General features: G+C 37.6%; 3 protein-coding genes across 3 annotated transcripts; 1 reads left to right on the top strand and 2 right to left on the bottom strand.

The window, feature by feature from the left end:
• Positions 1 to 7235: 7235 nt before the first annotated feature.
• Positions 7236 to 9584, bottom strand: LOC116199224 (putative Peroxidase 48). Its single transcript, XM_031529509.1, has 4 exons — positions 9225 to 9584; positions 8508 to 8696; positions 8257 to 8422; positions 7236 to 8095 (listed from the first exon to the last, which is right to left on the bottom strand). The coding sequence occupies exons 1-4, from the start codon at positions 9552 to 9554 to the stop codon at positions 7596 to 7598; spliced, it is 1185 nt and encodes a 394-aa protein (XP_031385369.1). The 5' UTR covers positions 9555 to 9584; the 3' UTR covers positions 7236 to 7595.
• A 3696-nt stretch (positions 9585 to 13280) lies between these two features.
• LOC116200099 (pyridoxal 5'-phosphate synthase-like subunit PDX1.2) lies at positions 13281 to 14690 on the top strand. The gene has a single exon (XM_031530796.1). It carries the CDS (start codon positions 13531 to 13533, stop codon positions 14440 to 14442), a length of 912 nt encoding a protein of 303 aa, XP_031386656.1. The 5' UTR covers positions 13281 to 13530; the 3' UTR covers positions 14443 to 14690.
• LOC116200098 (mitochondrial arginine transporter BAC2) lies at positions 14663 to 17081 on the bottom strand. The gene is made up of 2 exons (XM_031530795.1): positions 16234 to 17081; positions 14663 to 15562 (listed from the first exon to the last, which is right to left on the bottom strand). Exons 1-2 carry the CDS (start codon positions 16471 to 16473, stop codon positions 14861 to 14863), a joined length of 942 nt encoding a protein of 313 aa, XP_031386655.1. The 5' UTR covers positions 16474 to 17081; the 3' UTR covers positions 14663 to 14860.
• Positions 17082 to 27469: the final 10388 nt, after the last annotated feature.

Genomic DNA, 27469 nt, shown 5'->3' with positions numbered 1-27469 from the left:
GGAGCCCCAAAAACAGGCACAATCATGGTGATCCCGCAGCTCTATTAAAGGTGATAGAGCCACTAAAAGTTCTGAGGCTGATGTTGAAGGTAATTAACTGCGTCAGATGGTTTCGCACCTTATACAATGATGATCTCTAGCTGTTCAAATCAGATAGGATACACAAAATGAGCACCACCACATGAGTTGTAGCAATTAGTTGCACTGCCATAAACAACCAAAACTAAGCCAAAGCTAGCTTTCACCGGCCACCTCCACTTGTGCTTTCATCAATCGATCTCACTGTTCAATATCTGGAATTCCGACCATCCTGTGGTGTTATTATTAATCTTTTTTTTTTGGTTAATCACCTAAAAAATACGACATTTTCACTTTTTCCTAAACATAATACGATCTTTAAAAAATAGCACAGAAATGCATGACAATTGCATTTTTTTTCTAAATATAACATGACTTTTGGAGAATAGCACAAAAAAACATGACCTTTGCACTTTTTCCTAAACATAACACAACCTTTAAAAAAAAATACAGAAAGACATGACCTTCAAGTTTAGTTACGATTCTTGCATGTTAAAAAAGAAGATCATGCTTAAAGGTTGTGCCTTTCTGTACTATTTTTTAAAAGTCGTGCTATATGTAAAAAAAAAGTAAATTACATTGGTAGTCCAAAAAGTTTTACAAATGTATCAGATTGGTCCAAAAAGTTTTTTTGCTACTTGACGGTACAAAATGTTTCAAAAGTGTAACATGATAATACATTCCGTCAATTCATGATTGACGCCGTTAGAAAATGCTGATGTGGTACGAATATTATAATAAAAAATATTTTTAAATTTTAATTAAAACTCTAAACTTTTTAAAATTTCAAAACCACCTAAAATTTTTGGAAATTTTCAATTTGCCCCCAATCCGCACTGTTCATCGTCTTCCTTCTCTCAATTCTCTTTGCTGGATCGATCGATTGATTCGGACGGCGTCGTGAATGGTGGAAATCTCGAGCAGCAGCAGTGGCAGATTGATGCTCTCCCTTCCCCAGCTAAGGGCGAGCACTGTTCTCTTGTCTTTGCGTTCGGATCCTGCAAGGAGGGCTGGTACTACCGCTATATCGGCGTCGACCCGTGAGATCCTTTTTCGGAAAGGGGTGGAGAAGAACGGAGCAGTATTCCTCCATTGAGCTACAAATATGTAGTCAACCTAAAAGGTGATGTTAGAGGTCATGCAATCCTAGTGCGGTTGACCCAAAATTGCCTGTTCCGTGCTGTCAAGACCTAAGAGACTGACAGTTTGCCACTCATCGAATCCCCCTGCTCCAGAAGAGGCGAGAATTTCCGAGAGATCGCTAAAAGGTGAAGGAAGTTGATATTCTGCCAGTTCCGTATATGAAATCATACTGTCTTCTGCCGGTTTGTAAGGCATACAATGGACCACCAGCCTACAATTAACTCATTTCTTAGGAAATCATTTGTTAGACCAATGAAATCAACCATTGCATAGAAGAATAAGGGTGAGATGGTTTTACCGTAAGAATGGCTTCCCGAGCAGCCAAGATCAGAATATCAGCTCATGGCACTGTTCTGGTGCATGCTCTTTCGGTCTTGAGATCGATAGCGTCTATTATGTACAGCCCCTCAACAGTTCGTGGGGTGATGCGTCTGTCACCGATGCCATTCCGCTAATTGGATCCAACAGAGTAAAGCCAATAAAAGCTTAGAGCAGACAACCGAAGGTGTAAAATGAAATCAAAGAGCGTGAGACGAAACTGCATCTTGAACCGAATTGGGTCAGAACCTATACTCGATCCGTTACATTAACAGAGCACTACCAGATAAATAAAGAAAGCCAATCCAGCAGTAAGATAGAGCGAGAAATCAAGCTAAAAGAACCAAATCGTAGAAAGAACTAGGAATAATATAATTACAAGAATACATATCACCATGCTTAGAGAAGACTCTGGCCCGGTAACACACCAGATTCTGCGAAAACATGGTGAAAGCCTCACGAACTTATATAGATTCTCGCACAGCGAATAAGGATGAGAGATTTTACTGTAAAAATTATATGAATTGATATTCTATTAATAAGCCACCATAAAAATAAAAAGTGATATAGTATATATCTTCCATCACAAAAGGAATTATAATATCCATGGAAAGGTCAAGAGATGTCATCTTTATTATTATTTTATATTTTAACTAGTCTCTCGCCTGTGCATTGAGCGGACGTTTGTATTTATTAATTTTAATAATTATTTTGTGAAATATATTTCAAAGATAGTATAGAGTGGTGATGTGCAATACTTTTAATTGATATTTTATAAAATAAATTCAAGAATTTCCTTTGAGTAATTTTGTATTTTAGGATTTTTATTAGTAATATTTTGTGATTTGGATTTACAAATTTATAGTAATTATTCATCAACTATATATTAGCAATAGAAGATATTTTTAAATACTTAGTATATATCAATTAGGGGCTTATCAAAAATATATAGTAAATAGTGAGTTGACGATGAAAACATTTACCATTGAATTATTAAAATAAAATATTTTGCGATCAAATGTAAAGGTACGTAAGGGATGAGAGAATATTTCGAAATTGAACTTGAAAATCAATATGAAAAAGGAACGATGAAAAATAACATTATTAAAAGCTAATTTTCTTATTTTTCTTATTTTCTCAGTACATCAATATACACTAATTTTTTCAACAATTTGCCTCCATGATATCTTTGAGTGAATAATCACCTCTTTATATATTAATATAATAAAATTATATATTTGGACCAAATAATGAGAAAATAAATGTAAATTAATGAAATTATGGGTCAATAACTTGCGCTAATTAAATGGTGTTCTATTGATATGTAATACTTAGCTCAAATATAAGAATATAGGTATGTAAAAGAAAAATGCTTAATTCAACTCAAAAAGTGTGCCTTAATCCAACAATAATATGAGATAATTCGACCACATAAATCAATAATATATTAAATATATTATCTTATTAGTTTCTTTTTTAATTATATCAATTTTATTTTTATTTTTTATAATTATCAAGTTGAATTTTGTACCAAATCAATAATAAATAATAACATTTGCGATAATCTATGCTTTGGCAATTGTAAATTTATTATCAAATATTTATATAAATCAATGCAAATATTAATGTAAGAAATGCGAATGGCCGATCAACCACGAATTGAGTGCTTACCTAAAGCGCCTATGTGGAATCATATCATAGCACGAAGGGAAGAATCTCGTTGAAGGAGGCTGAATTATTATTTATACATATAGAAATATGGATATATAGATAGTGGGTCATGGAAAATTTAATTAAGATTGTTTGAATATTCAATAAATTTAAATAAATTTTAATATAAGGAATTCAATAAGGAGACCCAAATGGACAATCTACCATGAGTTAAGAATTCATCCAAAATGCCTACATGGCGTGCTCTTCTCGCTTGACTAGAATTCTCTCTTAGGAATCTATCTTTATATACATATACATATACATATATATATATATATATATATACACACACGTACGACCTCTTTCAATGAGGGTTTCCATTCGTGCAATGAAACGCTTCCACATAGGCCTTTTTGATAATTTCTTAGCTCACGGTGGATCATCTCTTCAAATTCTCTGTATTAATGTCTATACGTATAATATATTGTGAAACTTTAAACCAACTGAAATATATATAGATTTATAATAAAAATAATTAATTAATATTCAAATTGAAAAGAATAATTAATTGATCAACGAAGACACGTTCCCCGCATTAAAAATTAAGTGACAGCATATTAGGCTAAACGCACGTTGCCGCTGAATTTTTTTTTTTCCTTTTCGTAATTTAAAAATAGTCTATAATATATTCTAATTCACAAAAAAATGATAAGATAATAATAAACTAATTGTTTTCACATTATCGTTGATAGATGAAAAATGTACTACTTATTTATTAATGCATGTGTAAATAACTTTATGCAATCTTACGATATATATATATAGAGAGGACCAAAAATGATCAATTAACTCCAACAATTGCCACTCAAAGAAATTACATTGACTCGATCCGACACTATGAGCACCTGCGAAAAAGATCATGTATGCTTTCCCATCAATCTGGAGTCAATTCTTTGCAAGATAACGAACTCTGAACGTGGCGAGAGTGCAACCTTTAAACTACAATTCAGCTCAGTAATGAAAAGGGCATGGATCTTATTGAGCCAGAGTTAGAATCAGGTAGAAAATAATCGTTACCTAAGAGACCGACAGTTTCCCGTTCATCAAATCCCCTTGCTGCAAAAGATGCGAGAATTTCCGAGAGGTCACTAAAAGGTGAAGGAAGTTGATATTCGGCTAGTTCCGCATATGAAATCATACTGTCCCTTCTGCCAGTTTCCAGAGGATAGAATGGACCGCCAACCTATAATTAACGCATTTCTCAGGAATCATCGTTAAACCAATGAAATCAACCATCGCATAGAATAATAAGGGTGAGAGGTTTTACAATAAGAAGGGCTTCCCGAGCAGCCATGACACTGTTCTGGGGCATGCTGTTTCGATCTCGAACTTGATAGCTTCTATTATGTGATAACCCTTCGACAGTTCGTTGGGGGACACATCTTCCTCTGATGCCATTCCATTAATTGGGTCCGACATGATAGAGGCATCGCATCCCTATGTTACAGCCCACGCAAATAAGATAATGTAGAGAATCCATGATTTGGAGAATAGTACCCTTTTAGTGGCTCGCCCGATTCGAACCTGGATTAATCAGGGTCCATACAGTAAGATAATTGGTAGTGTATACAAAAACAAAATAAATGAAAAGACAGGAAAATGTGAAAAAAAAATAAATGAAAAGATAGGAAAAGGTGAAAAAAATCGTTAAGCAAGTTTCTTAGGTTCGAGTATGACAATTCACGATTTGGAGAGTTTTGTCCCTTAGTGAATCGATCCAATTAGACCTAGATTAGTCGAGGTCCATTAGATTTGTAGATAATGAGTGGTGTACACAAAAAAGAATATATACTGAAAAAATTAAAAAAAAGATTTTAAAAAAAGGATTGCCCGTTTGGAAAAGGGTAGAAATCGCCCATGGACCAGTTTTAATTTTCTCTCTGTTGTAATGTAATTGATGTGATTAAATATTGATTATTTATCTTAAATAAAAAAATTTAAGATTATCAAATATTACGTAGATAATGAAATCTTTGCAAAATATTCTATTATATTGATATCTTATATAAAAATGAAATTTAAAAAAATTTTAAATTTCTGATTTATTAGATATTATATAACTAACAGTATCTTATTAGAAAATTAGAAAAATACTCCGTTTTATTTGGCTCCTATAATGAAGTATCTTTAAATATTAAAAGAATGTATTTATTAAAAATTATTATAAAAATAAATAACTCAAAAACCTACCCAATTGGAAACTATTGAAAATAAATTTAAACTTTATCATATATATGAATTATAGAAATCTCTCCCCTGTTATAGAAAGCTATTGAAAATAAAGGAAAAGGAAAGGAAAATCCAGTATTCTATCACCCCAAAAATCCTTTTCATTAAATTATCCACTATCTATTTTAAAAACTTAGCAAATTTTACGAGAGTCAAATATTTGAAATAATTTTTTAAAATAAGAATGCTTGAATTAGAATAAAGACGTAAGAGGTTCGCGTAATTATAGTTATTTGAAATTCTAATTTTACAAATATATGTAAGACCTGGCAATCTACATAATATTTTGAAATTTCAAGTGTTCACATATATCTAATAATATATGCTAATATCAGATACGATTCTATCGCCCAAAAAAAAGAAAAAAGGAGAGAGATAAGATACGATTCCGTGACGGTGGATGGAACGGCCGACCTCTTGACTTTAAAAGGGCAGTTCCGTCATTCTGTTGCTATCCTTCCTTCCCCTTCTTCCCCTGCAGCTTCTCCTTCCCGCCACATTCGTTCATAGAAGAAAGTTTCTCATAAACCGAACAAAGCAGAAGCGAACCGCAGACTAACTTCCTTCACATATAGAATCAGATGGATTTGTTGAAACCCTTGGGTTCTCTATCTTCTTATCTGATACATCACCAACATGGACCCCGTGCCCGAAGAACTCGACGGTAGAATCGAGCGTGTCAAACCTTGTTCAGAAAACCAAACGTCTCTTTGTCGGTTCCAGGTAAGGGTTGTGTTAGAACCTTGTCTATTCAGTATTAACATTGGCATGTGAGTGTTTTCATCTTTTCTTTTCCTTTTTTTTTTCCCCTTAATACGGTGATTTTCTCCTCGAGCCCTTACTGTTCGAAGCGGGTTGGTTATTCGATCTTCGTATCTGTCACATCACCACCGGGAACCCCAAGCCCGAAGAACTCGACGATCAGAAACAAGCGTGTCAAGCCTTGTTCGGAAGACCGAACGTCTCTTTGTTGGTTCCAGGTAAAGGTTGTGTTAGCACCTTAAAAAATTGTTGGAAGACCTCATGGGATCAAGCACTTGGATATATTTGGTATGATAACTCACCTTTTATGCTGACTACATATTCTGTTGTTAAAGGGGGGTTTATGTGCTTTCGATTGCTTTATTGTTTTGGATTCAGCTTCAACTGATAGTGAAAAGCCAGGATCCTTGAAGGTTCCTCGGTTTGGTGTGCGATTAGATTAAATGAAAGACTATGACATGAAGTTCTGAACATTATTGAAAAGTCAAGTTAATAGCACAATTACGAGAAACCACAGGAGATGCCTCTTGATTATGCTAGCTACTGACTGAAGCAAGGCAAATCTAACTAAAGGACTTGATCGAGTCGAAAGGACGGACCAGATACGAGTAGGTAGGAACATATCAATGATATATTGGTCTATAAACGGATAGACCCAAAACTCATTTTGGAGCTGCGGGTGCTGACTACGGTCTGCATGGCTTAGATATTAGATTACATATCCAGTGGATACCTTATTAATGATGTAGACAGGGCTTACGAGGCTAGAGTAGCAGTGGATGGGGGGCCACCACTCGAGTTGCTTTGCTGCAATTAGTTACAATGTCATGAACAACCAAAACTAAGCCAAAACTAGCTTTCACAACCAACTCTACTTGTGCTTTCATCGAGCCGATTGAAGAGAAGATGAGGGAACTTGAGATGGACTGGGGTGACCTCGAGACCGTGTTGGACACTGAGGAGGCACTCCACTGCTACCCTCATCCCAATAGATCAACAAATCATTGAAATCTGTGCTCTTACTCATGTTTTGGTTTGTCCTCTCGTCTTTTCCTTGTGCTATGTTTTTGCTAGCTACTAGTATGATTCTGTCTATCAATCAATCCGACCATTATAATACAGTTTTGGACTTCATGAACTAGTCTTTCATAGCCAACTACGCTAAGAGTCCATACTCAATCAAGTCGGACATCAACCGAGTAGCTGTCAAGATCCTTCTCTTTTCCTTTTTCAACTAAACCAAATCCAAAAGAATGGATCAATCGAAGACGCCTAAACCTCCATCAAGCTACAGATTATGTAGCCAACCTAAATGGTGATCTTATCATACCAAACATATGCATATGTTTGATCTATGCAGTCTTTGAGCAGTTAACACGAATTTGCCCTCTAGATGCTGTCAATACCTGCAGGCTCGAGAGCTTCAACATGGCCTCTGCGAAGTCCTTTCGAAAGAGGGCAGCATCCCAAGCGTATGCTCTGACCCAACTTCCAGTTTCTTCGGAACCCGTGAGCTGCTGATCCGCAAAGAGGATTCCTCTGCCTTCCAGCAGGTTCTGATAATATGGAGCCCCAAAAGCAGGGTCCTCGGCTTGTCTCAATCCCAGCCCCTCATAGCTCATCACTGTCTCCGGCTCTACCATTGGAGGAGCCGGCAATCCAGCAGCTCTAAATGAAGGTGATGGAGCCACTGAAAGTTTTGGGGATGACGCTGAAGGAAATTTACTGCATCGGGATCTCATCAGGTTAAGGAATTCGCTCTCAAGAGATGGGTCGGGCCTGTTTGTCCCAGAAAAATTGTAGAGACGGTCCTCAAAGAAATTACAATGAATCGATCCGACACTATGAGCACCTGCAAAATGCTTTCCCATCAATCTGGAATCAATTCTTAGCAAGATAGCGAATGATGTATGTGGCGAGATTGCAACCTTTAAACTACAATTCAGCTCAGTAATGAAAAGGGCATGGATTTTATCAAGCCAGAGTTAGAATAAGGTAGAAAATAATCGTTACCTAAGAGACTGACAGTTTCCTGCTCATCGAATCCCCTTGCTGCAAAAGATGCGAGAATTTCCGAGAGGTCACTAAAAGGTGAAGGAAGTTGATATTCGGCTAGTTCCGCATATGAAATCATACTGTCCCTTCTGCCGGTTTCTAGGGGATAGAATGGACCGCCAACCTATAATTAATGCATTTCTCAGGAATCATCGTTAAACCAATGAAATCAACCATTGCATAGAATAATAAGGGTGAGAGGGTTTTACCGTAAGAAGGGCTTCCCGAGCAGCCAAGACCAGAATGTCAGCACATGACACTGTTCTGGGGCATGCTCTTTCGATCTCGAACTTGATAGCTTCTATTATGTCATAGCCCTTCAACAGTTCGTTGGGGGACACATCTTTCTCTGATGCCATTCCATTAATTGGGTCCAACAGGATAGAGGCGTCACATCCCTATGTTACAGCCCACGCAAATAAGAAAAGAATCACCACAAAGCCGAGAAAAGTTGCCCCAGGTAATTGACGATTATAGAAAGAAATCGAAGATCATGTGAAGAAACTAATTCTATAACCGAATGATCCGGAGCCTACATTTGATCCATTAACAAAACATACTCTGATAAATAAAGAACAAACTCAACCACCACTAACATAGACCAAGAAAATCATGCTGAGGTATAACCACATGCTAAAAGAACACAATCGTAAGATAATCAAATCACAAGAATGAAAAAATATGGGCCTAAGCCTCGGGGCCATATCACCATATTATGCAAAAAAACTCAACGAAAACCTCACGAACCCATAGAAGCTCGCATGGCAATATTTTTAACTCTGTAATATTCAATCAACAAGATTCTAATACAAGCAGTACGGGAACCAACAAAGAGGCTTCCGGTCTCTACAAGCAATCGACGAGGGAGAAAATTGGCACGGCAAAACTTCCTATGAGAGAACACAGGCGAGAACTGACGCACCCACCTCAATGAAGCAGTCATGGAATGCTAGCCGGAGAAGAGATGGGATAACGCGAGGTCGGACTCGGTAAAACTCCTGGACCATCTCACGAACAATTCTCTCAGCCTGAGGGCAGGACTCCCGATAGTAATCGTACTCAAGGCCGCCTCGGTCTGTTGGGTCATCATCGGACGGTCCGGGTCTCAGCAAGAATCGGGCGGTGATGATGGCATTGATGTCCCGAGAAGGCTTGAACCTCACAATTTGGGTCGGGTTCGGCCATTTGGGGTCCATGGTGGTGGTGTAGACGAGAAGCATGAAACTGAAGAACCTCATCTGCTTCCATAGATCCATCTTCTCAGTGGAAGGAAGTTCTTTGCTGTGGAAAATGTATTCTGTTTCTTGAGAAATGAGGGACTGGGGGGCAGTAGTTAAAGTGGGGAACAGCTCGTGGCGGGAAGAAGAAAGGGAAGGTAAGTAGAATGACGGAAATGCCCTTCCAGGTCGGTTAAATTTCCTTTATGGTATTGACTTGTTTGGACTTGGACTGCACCCGATACAACTGCTTTCCATCACGGCCGAATGTCCTCCATCTGTCTCATACTCATATTATATGGCCGTTCGGGTGCGAAACCATAGCCAATTAACAATCCCCTTGATATCTCTTTCAGTAAACTCTATTTTCTCGTTTACAAATGCAATCTATAAACCTAAAAAGAGATTAAAAAAAACTGAAAAAACACGAAAATTAAATTGAAAATCTCTTAATTTCATATTGATAGTGATGCAACGTTTGTACTCCTTATTTCGTAACCCGACAGCACTCGATTAAGGTTGGTGACAGACTCTGATCTTGTCCCCAGCCTCAATCAAGGGGTGATGGCCAGCCCATACGCCCCACACTGTCCAATTTCCGAAATTGATTTCCTTGAATTCTCTTACTTAAATCAAGGGATATTTGGGGTTTCCGAGCGAAGGGGGGGCGGGGGGACCCCACCAACGAAGGTCATCGATAGCCTGTCGCTGAACTCAATTGAGGTGGGGGTCGAGCGAGGCGCCCCCACTCCCTATAGGCTGCCCCTTGGTTGTTATTTCTTTTCAATTTTTTGTAATTTCAGAAACTATTATTATTTTAAAATTATTTTTGGATGAAAAATATATTTTTTAAAGGAAAAATGGATGTAGGACTAAAGTGGCAAAAAAATAAAAGTTTGAGGACGAGAATGGTAAAATTTACGACAAAAATGACAAAAAGTCGTAAATTTGAAGACCAAAAGTGTCTTCTTCTTCTCTGTTTTTTTTTATTTTATTTTTGGTGAAAAATTTACTTCAGTTGGTGTTCTAACCCAATTCTATCCTAGTCCCAAGTCCTTTGGTCTACTATTCTTTTGAGCCTTATTGATTCTAAATCCGGCCTAGCTTGGGCTTATTAAGGATTTGCTAATCGGGGAGGACTTGCCAATCCGGGCTCCACACTTTGTATTACTTAGGGGTATAAGTGAAAACCGAACGAAGGAAAATATCGAAAACCGTTAAGGAATGCGGTCGGTTTTCTCTTTCATATTTGGTTCTCTGGTCGAATTCTCGGGTTCTACAAAAATATCGACAATACTGATCCGACCTTAGTTTATATATAATCTAAATTAGTAATAATATTCATATTATATTATAAGGATTTACACCAATTTAAGAAAATAGAGAATATATAATGAGATTTACCGATAATGAGATTTTGTTGTAGACTAGTTGGCCGAGACCCCTTGCTTGCGGGCCACCTTAATTAGGGTAAGCCTCACCGGAGGTTGACTTTGCCAGCAACGAGGCTCGTTGAGGGCCGATGATCTCCCAGAGGCTATAGGCCTCTCTTTTTTAATATTTTATTATATAATTATTTTAAGATGTGCAAGATGGTATACTCGTTATTTGATTTGATTTTTAATGAAATGGAAATGAACTTCTCAGTCTTCCAATTTTCTTTTTCTCTTATTTTAGATTTGAGAATTTGAATATCCATTCCCTCAAATGGTTTTTTCTTCCCCTTAATTTGATGAAATGAGAATTTATCTAAGAAAATCGAGGAATGTGCAATCAATAATTTCAATAAATTTTCAACGAAAAAATCAAGTGCTCTTTTTATTGTTTTAAATAAGATATTTGTAAATATAAAATAAAATTAGTCTAACATGTATGGAATATAATCAAATAATCGCAATTTCTCTCTTGACATCGTTACATTTCTTCGAATAGCATTCATTTCATTATTTGAATGAACTAGCAAATTTGCCCCTGACTTAGTCGGGATACATCAAATACATCCTTGAAATGAATTTTATATCATTTTGGTCATCGAATTAACCAGTTACATCAATCGGGTCACTTGTTCTACATCAATGTGGTCCTTTGTAACATTAATTAGATCTTTATAACATCAATTAGTCCTTACGATCTAGTCAACCATTAGTCTTGGACAGAAATGTATATTTACATCAATTTTGTCCTTTCAAACCTTTTCACCATTTTTTTTCCTTACATTTCTTATCAATTTCTCTCTTATGCTTCTAGCTCTCATAATCTCTTATTGACTCCCATGTGCGAGTCCCACTCTCTCTCCTCTCTTTCTCAATCTCCTCTCTCGTCTCTCTCTCCTCTCTCTCCTCTTTCACTCTCTCCTCTCTCCTCTATCTGGGCCAACTTTGAGGGAGATAAATGGTCCATGATCTCGCAAATTACTTCTGAATAAATTAGAAAATAAAGAAAAGTAATACAAAGTTTAGGATTCTTTCCGGAAGCGATTGGTCTATCTCCCAGGGGGGTTAACTCCAGTTCTTCTCCTTTCATTCATTGATTATTCACTCCTTACTTAATTTAGGATGAGCTAAAAATATCTCTATCTCACAATTACCAGGAAATTAATAAACAATAAATTAGGGAAACGGATCAAAAAATTATCGAAATTTTTTCTTTAATAATTTGTTTGATTCAGAGGACAGGTTGAACCATGGCATGTATGTTTGGAATAGATTCCATTTTGAGCAATTTGAAAAAGATAATTTGAAAAGTTAAATATTGTTAAAACAATAAAACTTTATTTGGTTCAATGTTCCATTTTTGGCCGTTGCTCTAAAATATAAATTCTTATGGACTCGTGTGTAATCGGAAGTTGCATCCACTTTTTAATTTTGTGGGTCTTTGTCTACTTGCCAATTTCTCTCTTTCCAGAAAGGAAAAGCTTAGTTACGGTTGTTAATGGTATATTCGAGTAAGGCTAGATTCTTTCTAAAACTTTCATCTGGTTAAAATTTTGGGATCATGAGGAAGCCATAAGATTTTACGGATTGTGATTTCATTAAATAGTTTGTAAGATACAGTCGTTTGAAAGTTTATGATTTCATGATAAAAACTAAATTTTGAACCAAGTTTTTGAAGTCGTTTATTTACTTTTGACTCAACTCTTTTTATTAATTGTAGTTTATTATGTTAGCTTTCTATAGAAACAAGTAACTCGTTGATCGGATATCCAAGCGAAGAGAACGAACGGCTTGAACAAGGCCCTTCGACTACCATTTACAGTAAGAGTGGGAGGAGGGAATGAGAGTGTAATAAATAAAAAAGGCGGAAGGATCTTTTTGATAATCAGCTCATGTCAGCCTAGTTAAATTATCAACGACGTTATAATAGAAGGAATAAGGGACCAAATTGATGTTATTAAGGACTGAATTGATACTATCGGTGACCAAAATGATGTAAAATTTGTTTCAAGAATCCAATTGAATTAACTCGACTAAGTCATGGACGACTTTGCTAATTAACTCTTCATTTTTTTGTACCAAAGGGAACCGACGTCATTCGGTAATTCTCCACCTACACTATGTTCGGGAGTTTTTATTCGAAGGGAGAAGAGAGGGCAAGGGAGGGTTGACGACCTGAGAGAAAAAAATCCCATTAAAAGAAATAACCAAAACAAAAATCTACCGAAAAAAAAAAGAAAGAAAAATCGGAAATTCAAGAATAGGGGACCCTCAAGTAATAAAGAAAATGGAATATGCCAAAGGATGGGGAGAGGCCGGAGAGGGAAGCTACCTAACAACGCAGAGCACTGAACAAACATGGAAGTTTCTACCACTTACGCGCATCTTCCACTGTCTGCTCCTCACGCTCCATAAAGACAACCGATCCTCCGTTGAAGTTTCGCGAACTGCTCCCTTCCCCTCTTCTTCAGGGCACTGAACGGAACGGTCCCATTACGCGACGAGCATTTGAATTGCTGATCAGATCCGCGATATTACCTGCACTGCAGCATACCCAACCAGCTTTACTTCTCTGTCGGGCAATGGCGGAAGACGGTACCGTCACGGTCTACGGCAGCAGCACCCTCGCCGACTCCAAGCATAGCAACCCTTTCTCCATCAAGGTCGGCCTCGCCCAGCTCCTCCGCGGCGGCGCTGTCGTCGAGGCCACCTCCCTTCAGCAGGCCAAGATCGCCGAGGAGGCCGGCGCTTGCTCCATCCTCATCTCCGAGCCGCCTCCCCGCGGCGCCGCCATCTCCCGCATGCCCGATCCCTCCCTCGTCAAGGAGATCAAGCGCGCCGTCTCCATCCCCGTCATCGCACGCGCGCGCGCGGGCCACTTCGTGGAGGCCCAGATCTTGGAGGCCATCGACGTGGACTACATTGACGAGGGCGAGGTCCTCGGCCCCGCCGACGAGCACAACCACATCAACAAGCACAATTTCCGGACCCCCTTCATCTGCGGCTGCCGGGACCTCGGCGAGGCCCTCAGGAGGGTCCGGGAGGGGGCAGCGATGATACGGGCACAGGGCGATGTCGCCGGCGGCAACATTGCCAGCACCGTGAGAAGTGTGAGGGCGGTGATGGGGGAGATCAGGGTCTTAAGCAACATGGACGAGGACGAGGTGTTTGGGTTCGCGAAGCGGATCGGGGCCCCTTACGACCTGTTGGCACAGGCGAAGCAGGTGGGGCGGCTGCCGGTGGTGCAGTTCGCCGCCGGGGGGATAGCGACGCCGGCCGACGCGGCCCTGGTCATGCAGCTGGGCTGCGACGGGGTGTTCGTCGGGTCGGAAATCTTCGACTGCCCCGACCCGTATAAGCGGGTACGGGCTATTGTTCAGGCGGTGAGGCATTATACTGACCCGCATGTCCTCGCTGAGGCATCCTCGGGATTGGAAGAACAAATGGCCGGTCTCAGCCTCATGCGTGAACAAATCGAAAACCAAACTGCTTGATGCTGCGATACGTCCCGCCGGCTGTAGACCAACGGTTCCAGTTGAACAAGCTGAATCAATCCGGTCCATCGTTTGCTTACATGTTTCCTGATGTACGAGTTCTGTTTTTGGTTAGCGATTGTTAACTAGAGAGAGAGAGAGTGGCTTTTCTTTTGTTGTGTTATGGTGCTTAATTTTGCCTAAAAATAATTATGCATATGTATCATAACAAAATTACATATAGAAAAAATGTCCAAAATTAATTTTTACTGCTTCAGCGCCTATGATCCAAATGGCTATATGAATTGTAGAAAATAATAGCAAGATCAACGTAAACAATGTTCTGCAGCTGCACAATCAAGACGAATCTTCTTCCTTCCATTGTCAGTCGAGTACTTCAACTTGAAGTCTCCGATTCTGCTATTATCAATTACCAAACTTAGAGCGCATTTTCTGTTGGAATGCTAGCGTGATCGCCATTATTGAACAAGCATCTCAGGGCGATCTCGTAGGCAGAAAAGACAGCACCGTTCACCACGAATGCCCTGGCCACGGCAGTCCCGAGCCCCCTCCACAGGACCCCATATCCATCCTCCCTCACACTCTTCCTCAGGCAATCCACAATCCCGTTATACTTCAGCGGTGCAAGCGGAGACTGGGCCTGTAATCGGGTCTTTATGACGTCCAACGGGTAACAGCAGATCCAGCTAGCGACTCCCGCCAGCCCGCCTGCCACCAGCATTGTCCTCAGGCTCTCCTGGCCGCTCTTTCTGCACCCGGGGTGGAACTGCTCTCTCATATACTCGTAGGTCCAGAAGTAAAACCCGTGAGCTGGCGCGTCCCTTAGGACCGTAATCCCCAATCCACGGTACATTCCTCGGAGACCCTTTGTGTGGAAGATGCTTCTAGCAACGCTCAGCGGACCCTTATGACAGTACATTGGATGTGTTTTGGGGCGGTTCTGGTCTTGCAGTTGGAGCTGGATCTTCACAAGCTCAACCGGGGTGAGTATCAGGCTCTGGATTGCCCCAGTGCCAACTCCTCCCAGTGCGACACCCTTGTAAGACGGCGGGTCCTTGATCGAGACTGATGTGTCAAACGCCTGAGAGAGGACGGCGTAGATTTGGAAGACCATGGCATTCTGAGAGTAACAGCAAGAAACTATATGAGTCAAATGCGCGACTAGCATGCTCGCCATTAAGAAACTATATGTCATCGGAGAGTCAATCAAACGGTTTCCAAGATCAGAAGAACAAGTTCAAGTTGAAATCACCCATTTGGTTAGTCCAATATGCCATGAGTAAGAAGATAATCCAATAAGCCAAGTGCATATTCTAGACAATGACATTACTTTATACAAAAGTAAGGAAAAGGTCACTTTCTTCTATGTATCTATCATGGAGAGCTTGGCTCATTTCAGTGGAAGATGACATCTGAAGGCAACCTTATCGAAAACAACAGCCAAGAATTCACAGGAGAGAGCAGAGCCCCTTAGTTAATTAATTGATCATAATATATTATCCTCATTACGTAACTCATGATGATTTTGTAGAATTAGTTTAATCTTTCAGATGAATATGCAGTTTTCATTTTTTTCGGACCAGAGGAAATACGAACAGATAAGGTGTTTGATATGTAGCTGCTTAACGGGACGAACAGCGGAGTTCTTCTAGATCATCTTGATGCAGGGGCAGCTATTTATCTTATGAGGCCAATCTAATAACTTCAATCAAATTGATCGAATCCGGGCGATATCGGGAAAACAAAACGGGGGAATTCAAGAGCAGGGGATTGAGAAATCCATGCGTGTACCTGGAAAGTGACGGAGGCAAGAGGAGCTCCCATACCTCTGTACAGGGCGGCCAGCCCTTCATTCCGGACGATTCCCCTGAGGATGTTAATGGCGGAGCTCGAACCGGAACCCGAGCTCTGCTGCCGGATTCTGAGGGTGTCGAGAGGGTATCCCGATACAATCCCCGCGACCCCGCCGAAGCCACCAGCCACGAACTCCTTCCCCCAGCTGCTCGCCAGAAACTCCGGCCAAAAATCCATCACTCCTCTCTCTCTCTCTCTCTCTCTCTCTCTCTTATATATATATATATATCTCACACGATACCTCAGCAGAGAGGGAAATCAGTGTACGGCTTCGGATATTAAGGATGTCTATGTCATATTATGAAAGGGGTGATGTTTCTTGCTTGTACGGAACAATCTCTGATTCTGTCTCCGGCCTCGGTGTCTCACTCACAATATGTGGAGAATGGTTATCAAGCAGACAATCTGGGAAAGGAAAACAGAGAGGATGATGATAATGATGATTGACGTTTTTTCGTTAAAAAATAAAAAAAGTGGGTTTCTTTGAGTTCTTGCTCTATGGGTCAGATTTATCTCTTTTTCAGGATCTTTTATAAGAGCTCTCGCAGATTTTCTTTCCCCCTTTTCCTTGGGAAGGATCTGATCTGCAGATTCTCTCACTTCCTTCCCCTTCTTCTTCCTCTCCTATCCTCTTATCAGAGAAAAATTGTAATAGGAAAAAGAAAGAGCTGCAAAGTTGCAGAGAGCCTATGGTATGCACGAATGAGAGGGCTTCTTCTTCCCCTAGAGGCAAAGAGAAGAGTGTGAGAGAGAGAGAGGGGCTGGCTTGACTTGGGCTTCGAACAGAACAAAACAAAAGCCACCGGCTGCTATTTTGTAGGGGCATGCCTTGTGGGAAGGAAATTGCCAATCTCCTCCTTCATTGGAAGGATCCACGTGGCCCAGTAGCAGCTTCCCACGTGGTGGATCATCACGCACTGCCAGCTGAAAAATATTGATCGAGTATTCAACCATCAAAATGATTATAAGTGAAAATATATGAGTTCATTACGAAGAAAGTCTTTTATGTAACGGTGATATCACGTGATAATACCACAAGTCAATAAGAATTTATCATTTTGATTTTTAGTATGTAAATAAAAGTAAAAAAATCTATTGTTGTCAAAAATAATTCATTGTTGGCAAAAATGATATTTTTTATGTGTCTTGTGACATAATTCTACGTGATACTACCGTTGCACACAAGACCTTCTCCCTATTGTGAGACCCGTTTTTCACTTTTAGATATTCTGATTGGATGTTGCACAAAGTGACTGAATAATACTCATCGAATATTTGCTCCATTTTGGCCGTCGCCATCGGGCCCAATGGTCAATGGTCATCGCTCACCACTACTGGCCCTTTGCTTTTGGTCCGACCAATCCTAAGCCCATCTCTCTCAATCTCCAGCCACCCAGTGGAGATGACATATAATATAAGTCCTAAAAGAGTGGTAGACATGGAGAAAGTAGAACAACTCTATAGCCTAGTAGGGGAGTTTCCATGCTATTGCTAACCATAGGGTTTTTCTCATTCTAAATTTCATACCTTTGTGGTTCGAAAATTCGGACCAGGAGAATGTGGCTTCTACACGAGTACAAGGGATTGGTGATCCTCGATCGATTACAATGACCCATGAGTATGGAAGACTATGAGGGATTTGCAATTGAACATGGTCGGTACTTATAAGATGTAGAGAGATAAAAAGATATGAAAGAAAAGAAAATTCTTGCATGGGATACAAAATAATGTCCCATGGTGGGCACATATACTTTTTTCACTCTTTAAGTATTAAAACTTACATTTTAACCCACAATTTTTTCAATCTTGTTACAGTATCATTGAGTCACATTCCACAATGATCAAATATGTTGGATTAATGACGTGTTGCATGTAAACGCCGACACGTGTCACAATTACTGCCCAACCCTTTAAAACTTCCTACCCAAACCACAACAAACCTGACCCGACTTTTTTGAACCAAATGGTTTTTCAAGAAATCTATTTAAAACAAAGCCATTCATAATTAAATTGGTATGATTTGTAGACTTGGTTTAAACATTTAGCTATTCTTCTAAAACAGCATTGTCGGCCATGACATCCATCATCGTCGGAGAATAGAAAGACGGACTTAGGTTTTCATTTGGAGAATTACAACTGCATGAAACAATACATAATCAAGTGAATCAAACAAATGAATTTAGTTAACGTATGATTAAATTTCAAGAACGATTTACGTTCGGCCATGCTCCTACGTCCTAAAGATGACCATTGGTGGTTGTATTATTGTGCAATTGGACGAACACAACATGGTGGAGCGCAAATTTACGAAACGACAACGAGATTGTGGAAAGGAAACGAGATTGCGGCAATAAGGCTCTACATATTTTAAAGATGATGAATGTTGTTGTCGATGGCGGCTTCCGATGAACGAATTGTTGCTTTTTCTTTTCAGTTGTCCAAAAAAAATAACTTCTCTAATTTAAATTCCTAAAAATATGAATGTTAGCTTTTATAGGGATCACTATCCCAAAAATTATGGAATTAAAAAAGTAAATTTAGAAAAATAGGTCAAAAATTTGAAGAACACGATTCCTCTAACCGCAATTTACCCCTAACCATACAATAACTCGCTGTTATACTTTTAGTTAAATTTGCTTAAGCAGATTATAAAATTGGCCAATGATAATATATAAATACACGAACTTATTAGTTTTTCATCAAGGTCCTTTTCACTGATATTTTCACTTATATTTCTAAGACTATTTATAACATAAATGAGCTTTGATAGACATGGCAATTAGCTTAAGTAAATATAAAGAAACAAAATAAAAGTTATTTTTGTTCCAAATATTTGTTTCTATAATATGGTCATCGTCATCGTTACATTTATCAACAATTAAAACTATAAACAGGAATAAAATATAAAGGTCGCCATTGGCAAGTCATTCAATCAACCAAAATAAGTATTGCTCGTAATCTTTAATAATTACTAGTTGTTATTCTTTTAGTTAAATTTGCTTAAGCGGATTATAAAATTGATCTAGGCCAATATATAAATATACGAACTTATTAGTTTTTCATCAGGGTCCTCTTCACTGATGCTTTTGTTTTTCCTCCTAAAGAAATTTATGTCCGTAAGACTATTTATAGCACAAATGAGCTCTGGCATACATTACAATTAGCTCGTGTCAATAAAAATACACAAAATAAAAGTTATATATATTCCAAATATTTATTTCTGCAAATGGTCGTCATCGTTGCTGCATTCATTAACAACCGATACTATAAATAAGAATAGAATATGAAGGTCGGCCCTTACATGTCATTTAATCGACCAAAATCATTATTGCTCGAAGGCTTTAATAATTACTCATTGTTATCCCTTTAGTTAGATTTGCTTAAGTGAATTATAGAATTGGCTTATGCCAATATATAAATATATGAACTTATTAGTTTTTTATCAGGGTCTTATTCATTGATGCTTTTGTTTTCCCTCCTAAAGAAATCTATATTCCCAAGACTATTTATAGAATAAATGATCTCTAGCAGACAAGACAATTAGCTTGTGCCAATAATACAAAACAGTTTTAGAAATAAAAATTAACTTAATTAATGAACGAAATATCCTTGGAAAATATCAACTTACCGGAAAAAATTGCAAACTATCCCTCAATATCAGGGAATAATATAAGGAAATTATCGTTGCCAAAAAGAAAAATTGATCGAAGGCTAGGAAAAAAATGAGAAAGATCAACATGGCCGGCCTTTGACGAACTCTCCGAGAATACTACGAGAAGCGTTGAGCCATGGAGCGGTTTGACGAAGTGAAGCAAAACATGTCGACAGGAATTAGTCATAGTAATTGAAACTACTTTCCCGTTGCAATGGCGAGACATTCTTCAGGGGACTCTTTTCATATTGAAATCATCGTGAAATTGATGAGGGAGTTGAAGTTTCAATTCCGGTGAACCAAAATTTCAACTAGGTACAAAGAAATGTGAAAACTGGTTGTTTGTGGAAACAATTTGGTGATCGAAAAGGCCAAACCTCCGTATCAATTGGTAGATAATGATCGAACGTGGTCATCGGAATTAAAAACGATAGAATGAACCAATGAAAAACCAAAGAAATTGGTTAAAAAAGGATAGAAAGAACCAATGAAAAATCGAATAATCCGGTTGAATAAATAAGACCAAATCGAATTTGCAAAAAATCAGACTATTGGTTCAATATTAGTCTGATTAATTAGGGTTCAATTTCGCCCATTCCCCAATTACATTTTGTCTTGCGTGTAGACATGTGTGACGGTGTGATTGGGCCATGTGTCGAATGAGTGAGGGACGAGTACAAATTATTATGGGTAAAAACTGCTAAATGAATATCTGAAGGACTACGATTTGAGGGGACAAAATATGTAAATTATGAATGGCCAAGATTTCATGTTAGAATATCTAATGGATATGATTAGTGTCTCATCATGGGACATTATTTAGGGTCATATGCTACAAAGAAAATTCCATCTTAATAATATAAGAGTTGATATAGATAATTAATTGCAAATATCAAGTAGATTTACTTGTCTAATCTGTACCTTAGAGATAACGAGATAATCAGACGAACTTTTCAAAAGATAATATCATGATATCTAAGAGACGGTATTGAAATTATCTTGAGAAGTATGGGCCAATTTTTTTTTTATTCACCCAACGACACGGACTAGCTCAAATTTCGTTAATCGGTCATGTGATATGTAATCAGTCCCAACAGACAGTATGGTAGGTTTCAATCATGTAATAGTCTGATAATCTTATTCTAGGTTTTTTGGGAGTATATGCGGTAAAAGGTGAAAACGAAAGAGAGTGGAATCCAAGTGGGATTTGTCTTTGAATGAGGCTGAGGGGGGCTTTAATTTTGATTTGCTATGGGAAAAGTTTGCAATTTGCACGTTTCTTGTGCCCAATTGCCTGAGAAATTACTCATACCCTTATCCTCCCCAGCCATGAAGTTAGTATATTCATGAGTATCTCAATTGTCTATTCGATTACACATAATTTATGTGTTCCCATAATTGGGTTGTCATGGTTGTCCACGACATGGACCTCAGCCAATGGACCGACAAACTAGTGCAAGATAATAACGTCACGATAGATAGATTAATTAATCATAGTACGAGATGACGAAAATTTCCAATTCAGAGAGAGAGAGTGAGAGAAGGAAGGTCGGCGGGGCCTTTATCAGTGTCTTATTACCATGGTAAGGTCCACAAGGAAGTGCAGAGATATTGATTGAGATCGGGGTTTCGTTATATGTTTAATAGCTGTGGCTAAAATTAAAGTTCCCTCATTCAATTCAATTATGGCCTCAACAAGAGATCTGTGGGTCATCTTGATTCGGATCTGTGTATATATATTTATATGTAAATGTTTATATATTTTTGTAATGTAAGCCTGAGTATCTATCGAAAAAAGATTGCAGCCTTGAGTCTCTAGCTAGATTTGTGATAGAATATCTCCCGTATATCTATATTACTTAAAAAAGGGAGAAAGATTACTTATTGAGGGAAATTTGGAGAAGGTTTTCTTCGTTTAACATTCGATTTTTTAAAATGTCATTTTAATTCGATTAGATAATGAGAGCCATTGAATATAAGGTTGGTTTTGTATATTTGCATTCCCATCTTTCTCAATCCACATTTTTTCTCTTAAAAGCTCTCTCACTTCTTAGGTGCATAACTTCCTCTCATTTCAGTTTTTTAATTGCTTAATTAATGTAACTCTCAAAATCAAGCTTTTATAATTTCGATAAATAAAATACAGTGCATTATAACAATTGAACTTGAGAAATAATTTTATTTAATGAATTTCCCGCTAACGTGGATTTAGTTGATATAAAACTACCCGAAGAAATGAAACTAAAATTTGGATGTAAAAGGGAATTGGCAATAACGGTCATCACACCGTATGTTAAGACAATTTAAAGTACTATCATTTGAAGGAGCCATGCATAGATGATCCCTCTCTACAAAAATTACATCGATGAGAAAAAGTTGGCTTATTAGCAGCAACGTTATCAACTTAAGCTCTATAAATTTCAGCTTTAATTCTCATCAATCAAATTTTATGTGCCTTTTTATTTCCCTTTCTTTAATCTTTTTTCTAGACATATGACCCTTATTCGCGTCCAAAAAAATTACATTAATTAGTAAATAAGTATTTATATTAATAATAAGGAAACTAATTACCACGACAATCCCTAGATAATTTGGGAATGAAGTTAAATTCCATTTTAATTCCAATCCATTCTTTTTTTTTTCAAAATCAACAATATAATCATTATTATTTTATCTTTATCTCCTATTTTATAATATATTCTCACACATATTTTTTTTCACATCATTATTACAATTAACTTTTTAATAATAAATACCCCAACTCCACTCAAAACATAATTATTACTTTTTGTCTCATCTTATTTAATAATAAACTTTCACACATACTTTCTTCTCACCATCATTATAACCCCATTTAAATATATATATATATATATATATATATTTATATTTGAAATGAAATGGAGTTCAACTCTACTCCATTACCAAATACAAATTATTTTGGCTAGGGATGAGTCCACTCTAATTCATGCAGATTCCTCAAGAAAATCAAGGTTGGCTTCCTCAATACTGCCCCTAAGATTAGGAATGCGTTTGATTTTAAAGTTGAATTGAGTTGAGTTTTGGTTTTAATTAATTTGTAATGATTGTATTTTTGAATTATAAGAAAAAGTGTGAAAAAGTAATGAATAATTGAGAGAAAGTAATGATTAAGTAATGATTGTGTTATTGAATTGTGAAAAAGTAATGAATGGTTGAGTAAATTTAATATTAAAAATTGAATTGAATGGTTAAAAATATTTTAAAAAAGGGAAAAAAGTAATAATTGTGTTGTTGAATTAAAGATAAGTGGAGTTGAATTAAAAAAAGTTTTGAAGCCAAACACACCCCTAGGTTTCCATGGACATGAGATGCTTACATTGCATTTGAGAATGAAGATAATGTAGCATTTGGTAAATGAGTTAAGTATGATTTCGTTTGATTACAAATTTTTTAAAATATAAAAACAACCCAAAACTTTCATTTCCTTTCAAAATGTGTCCCACCCTCTCTCTCTCCTCCACTCTTTTGCAGTGTTCTTCCTCTCTCTTCTCCCCCTATTGTTCAGTTGACCTTCGCCTCTGCGATCTTTAAATCAACCTGCATAGGCAATCGGCCTCTATGCCTTGAACCGCAACAACAAGGCTTCAATTGAATTCTTGGTGCTTCGATTCGAGGCACGAGGAGCCCCTGTTCTTAGCCTCCAACGGGTTCAATGAAGAGAGAGATAGAGGCGGGTTCGAGCACCGCTGTCCACCCGATGGTGCAGGTGGTGTCGATGCTTGAGGTCCCCATGTGCCGAGGAGAAAAGGCTCATTCCAGTCGAAAGAGGTGAGGGGCCTGCAGATCTCAAAGTTCTTATTGGCGTTGAGGAAACTGCGGAGCTCGGCCCGAGGTGGCAAGGAGGTCAGGGTAGGAGGAGTCCTTGTCAGGGACGAAAGTGGCCTTGTTAGGGGGTAGGGTGGTCGAAGGAGAGTTCGGTGTTGGGGCAAATCTCGCTGGGTCGATGGAGAGGGCTTGTTCAGGACGATAAATAGTGAAGGGGGAGGAGGAAGATGATGAACAGTGAACGTGAAGGAGAGAGAAGGGGGTGGGGGCAAAATTGAAAATTTTTGAAAAATATGGATCGTTTTGAAATTTTAAAAATTTTATAGTGAAGTCAAACGGAATTTAATTCCGTTACCAAATAAGTTTGATTTAATTTAATTTAGTTTCATTTGATGAGATAAAGACAAAAATAATTTGAAAAAAAGTAATTATTATGTTGTTGAATTGAGAAAAAAATATTGAATAGTTAAGAGAATTTAATGATTGTGTTGTTAAATTGAGGAAAAAGTGTTGAATAGTTTAGAGAATTTAATATTAAAAAATTTATTATACTCATAGATAAGAAAAAAAAAAGAGAGAAAATTTGAAGAAAAAGATAGAAAAATAATAATTATGTTGTTGAATTGATAAGAAATTAAAGTTAAGTGAAGTTAAGTTAAAGTCGATTTGATAAATAAACAAAACGATAGAGTGATGGGAAAGTCGTAGAAAATCGTTAATAAAACAATAATCAACTTTCACATGTTTAATTCACCCAAAGAAAAAAAAACTTACACGTGTTTAGTGTGGCCATTAAAAAATGGGTTAATTAATAATCAACTAGGCACTTGTACCTTAAGAAGACGCGAAAGGGTGTTGAAAATTTATTGAAAATTTTGTTTGGGAAATTCAAAAATCAAAATTTCTAGAGAAATGATGGGATTAGAGTAAAAATTAGAAAAGTCAACACGAGAAACGTGAAGAGACGATAAACCATTAATTCCTTATTTACCAAGAATGTTTATGTGGAAGTTCTTCAACAAATGAATCGGAGGCTCTCGTCGATAGTACTTTGAATTACTATATACATATACATAGAATCCAGCAATTAAATTGTTGCAATGCAAAATTGGTGGTGTGGAAGATGCATCCCAGATTCATGTAGAGATGCAAACCATGTTAGTTTAGCTATGATTACTGCCGTTGCTCGCTGTTCGACTTCTGCACTTGAACAGGGCACGATAGCTTACTTCATAGCACACAATAGATGCATTCTCTACCCTAACAGGGTAGACAATTTAGTGGAACGAGTCGTGAAAGGGCGGACCAGCAAAATTGGTGTCCAAATAAGCATATACATCTAGAGTACGTATATTGACAACGTACATATATACCATGACCTAGCAGGATATCCATGCACGGTGAATGAAAATAGTGGCTCGCCCCTCGCAAGGGAAATCCTCCGCGCGGAGATTGCCAGGAAATTTTTAGCTTACAAAATTACCCCAGGCCTGTACGATGAAAAATTAAACCCAATCCAGCATGTGTTCATTGAAAGGATCATGATTATTCAAAAGTTGAAGCCCCAAGAAGAGAGGGGAAGGACAATGAGGAGAATTTCAGACAAGTACTCTCAAGATAGAGAAGCTGATCCAGGCCAATTTAATAGGTGTACCTTGGTATCGGAAGTCCAACGAATTTCGACTAATTCAGTTTGAACTGAGTCAATTCATTAAAGAGTAAAGTTTTCTCAGCATAAATTTTCTTCATTCACAAGTCTCGAACTGGAGACGTTATTTAAAGTGAACAAGCGCCGAATCGTAATTCAAGAGCATTTATGCAGGGGATACTGGAGCGGATCTATTAAAAGGGTTTGGTTTGAGAATGTTGTTGATGATGAAAGTAAGTACTAACGTAAAATTTATGAAAAGTAAGTATTGATTTCTGAATAAAATCAAAATGTTTGCGAAATAATAATTTGAAACTTTTAAAATAAAAAATTAGGTAAAAGGCACTCATATTTCTTGAGATTTGGAGAAATGACACTTAATCTAATATGTTGAGAAAATATGCACTTAACCCCATTTGACTCATTTGACCAAATCATTATTTTTAATAAAAATATCAATTGAGGTCGTAACTTTTGGATTTCGTTCTTTTTAAGACCATACATTTATTTTTGTACCCAATAACACCCACATTGCATAAAATTATCATTTTAAAAATATTTTATTCATTTTGAAAAATAAAAGAGTAAAAAAGTACAAAAAGAATGAAGGTAAAAGCAATGAACGAAGAGGAAAAGTAAGGAGAAGAAGGGGTGGTTGAGGCGTCATCGGTCACTGCCACCCTAGGCAATGTCATCGGAGGACGTCAGAGACCTCGTCTTGCACAATGGTGGCTAGAGGCGAGCCACTAGGAATGAAAATGGTCTAATAAATAAATGATTTTATCCACAAACAAGCTCACCATTTTTTTAACTGCTTATTTGCATCAAATGGTTATGGGATAGTGATGGTTGTCATAGGTAACAACCACTCGGAACAACATTGCCGGAGGCATTTCACCTCTCTCTTCGTCCGCCTCCCTTTTTTATTTTACGTTGTTTGTTTTTTCAATTTTTTCTTTTGAAATTAAAGAACATACAATAAAGGTAAGAAAGTACTTGCACAAATATTTTATGTAACATGGTGGACTCATTAGGTAAAATAGTAAATGTATGGTCTTAAAAAAGAAAGTCAAAACTTAAAGCCCAAATATGTATTTTTCTCAAAAAATAATGGTTGGTCAAAAAAGTCAAATGGGCCAAGTTCATATTTTTTCGGGATAATTGCGCCATATAGCCTAACGTTTGAAGAAATTCTTAGTTCTAACCCAAACTTGATTTTTTACCTGAGATGTCCCAACGTTGACGTGTTGATTTCACATCTAGCCCGACGATAACTTTCCGTCCAAAATTGACGGAATTGCACACGTGGCACGTTAATTTTGTAACACAACTGTTACAAATTAACGTGCCACGTGTGCAATTCCGTCAATTTTGGACGGAAAGTTAGCGTCGGGCTAGATGTGAAATCAACACATCAACGTTGGGACATCTCAGGTAAAAAATCAAGTTTGGGCTAGAACTAAGAATCCCTTCAAACGTTAGGTTATATGGCGCAATTAACCCTATTTTTTAAAGGATTAGTAGGATAAAAATTCTATTACTTTCCTCAGATCTACCATTTTCTATTTTGACATGAAAAATTACAAAGTTTGCTTCCGTTCCCAGATCTACCAAACCGTTAATTGTCCAATTAAATTTACTAACGTGACCATCAACGATGCTTATGTGGCACAAGCCTGCTTACGTGGATGGTATGACCAAAGATTTGTACCTGAAAAATCACGTAGTTTGCTTTTTTTTTTAATCTACCAAAATATGGTTTCTTTAAAAAATCACATAGTTTGCTTATGTTTCCACATATACAAAATATGGCTTCTTATGGTTATAAGTTTGAATTAGGAACTTGTATGTATGTATGTTAGTATACAGAAAAAGAGGACATTCTGTTGAAAAAATAATGAAATTAATGGTGGTTCGTCAATGAGAAATTAATGAAATGAATGTATTGAATGGTGGTTCGTGGAATTTGAAAAAATGCACCATCAATTGTTATGAATTGAACGGGTGCGAATTAAAAGGACACCATCTTCGATTGTCTATAAATTGGACATTCCCCTCATTTCCTA

This window comes from Punica granatum, chromosome 3, assembly GCF_007655135.1.
Source record: "Punica granatum isolate Tunisia-2019 chromosome 3, ASM765513v2, whole genome shotgun sequence".
Classification (NCBI taxonomy): domain Eukaryota; kingdom Viridiplantae; phylum Streptophyta; class Magnoliopsida; order Myrtales; family Lythraceae; genus Punica; species Punica granatum.
The sequence above is the reverse complement of the archived record's forward strand: the minus strand, read 5'-3'. Positions and strand labels throughout refer to the sequence as shown.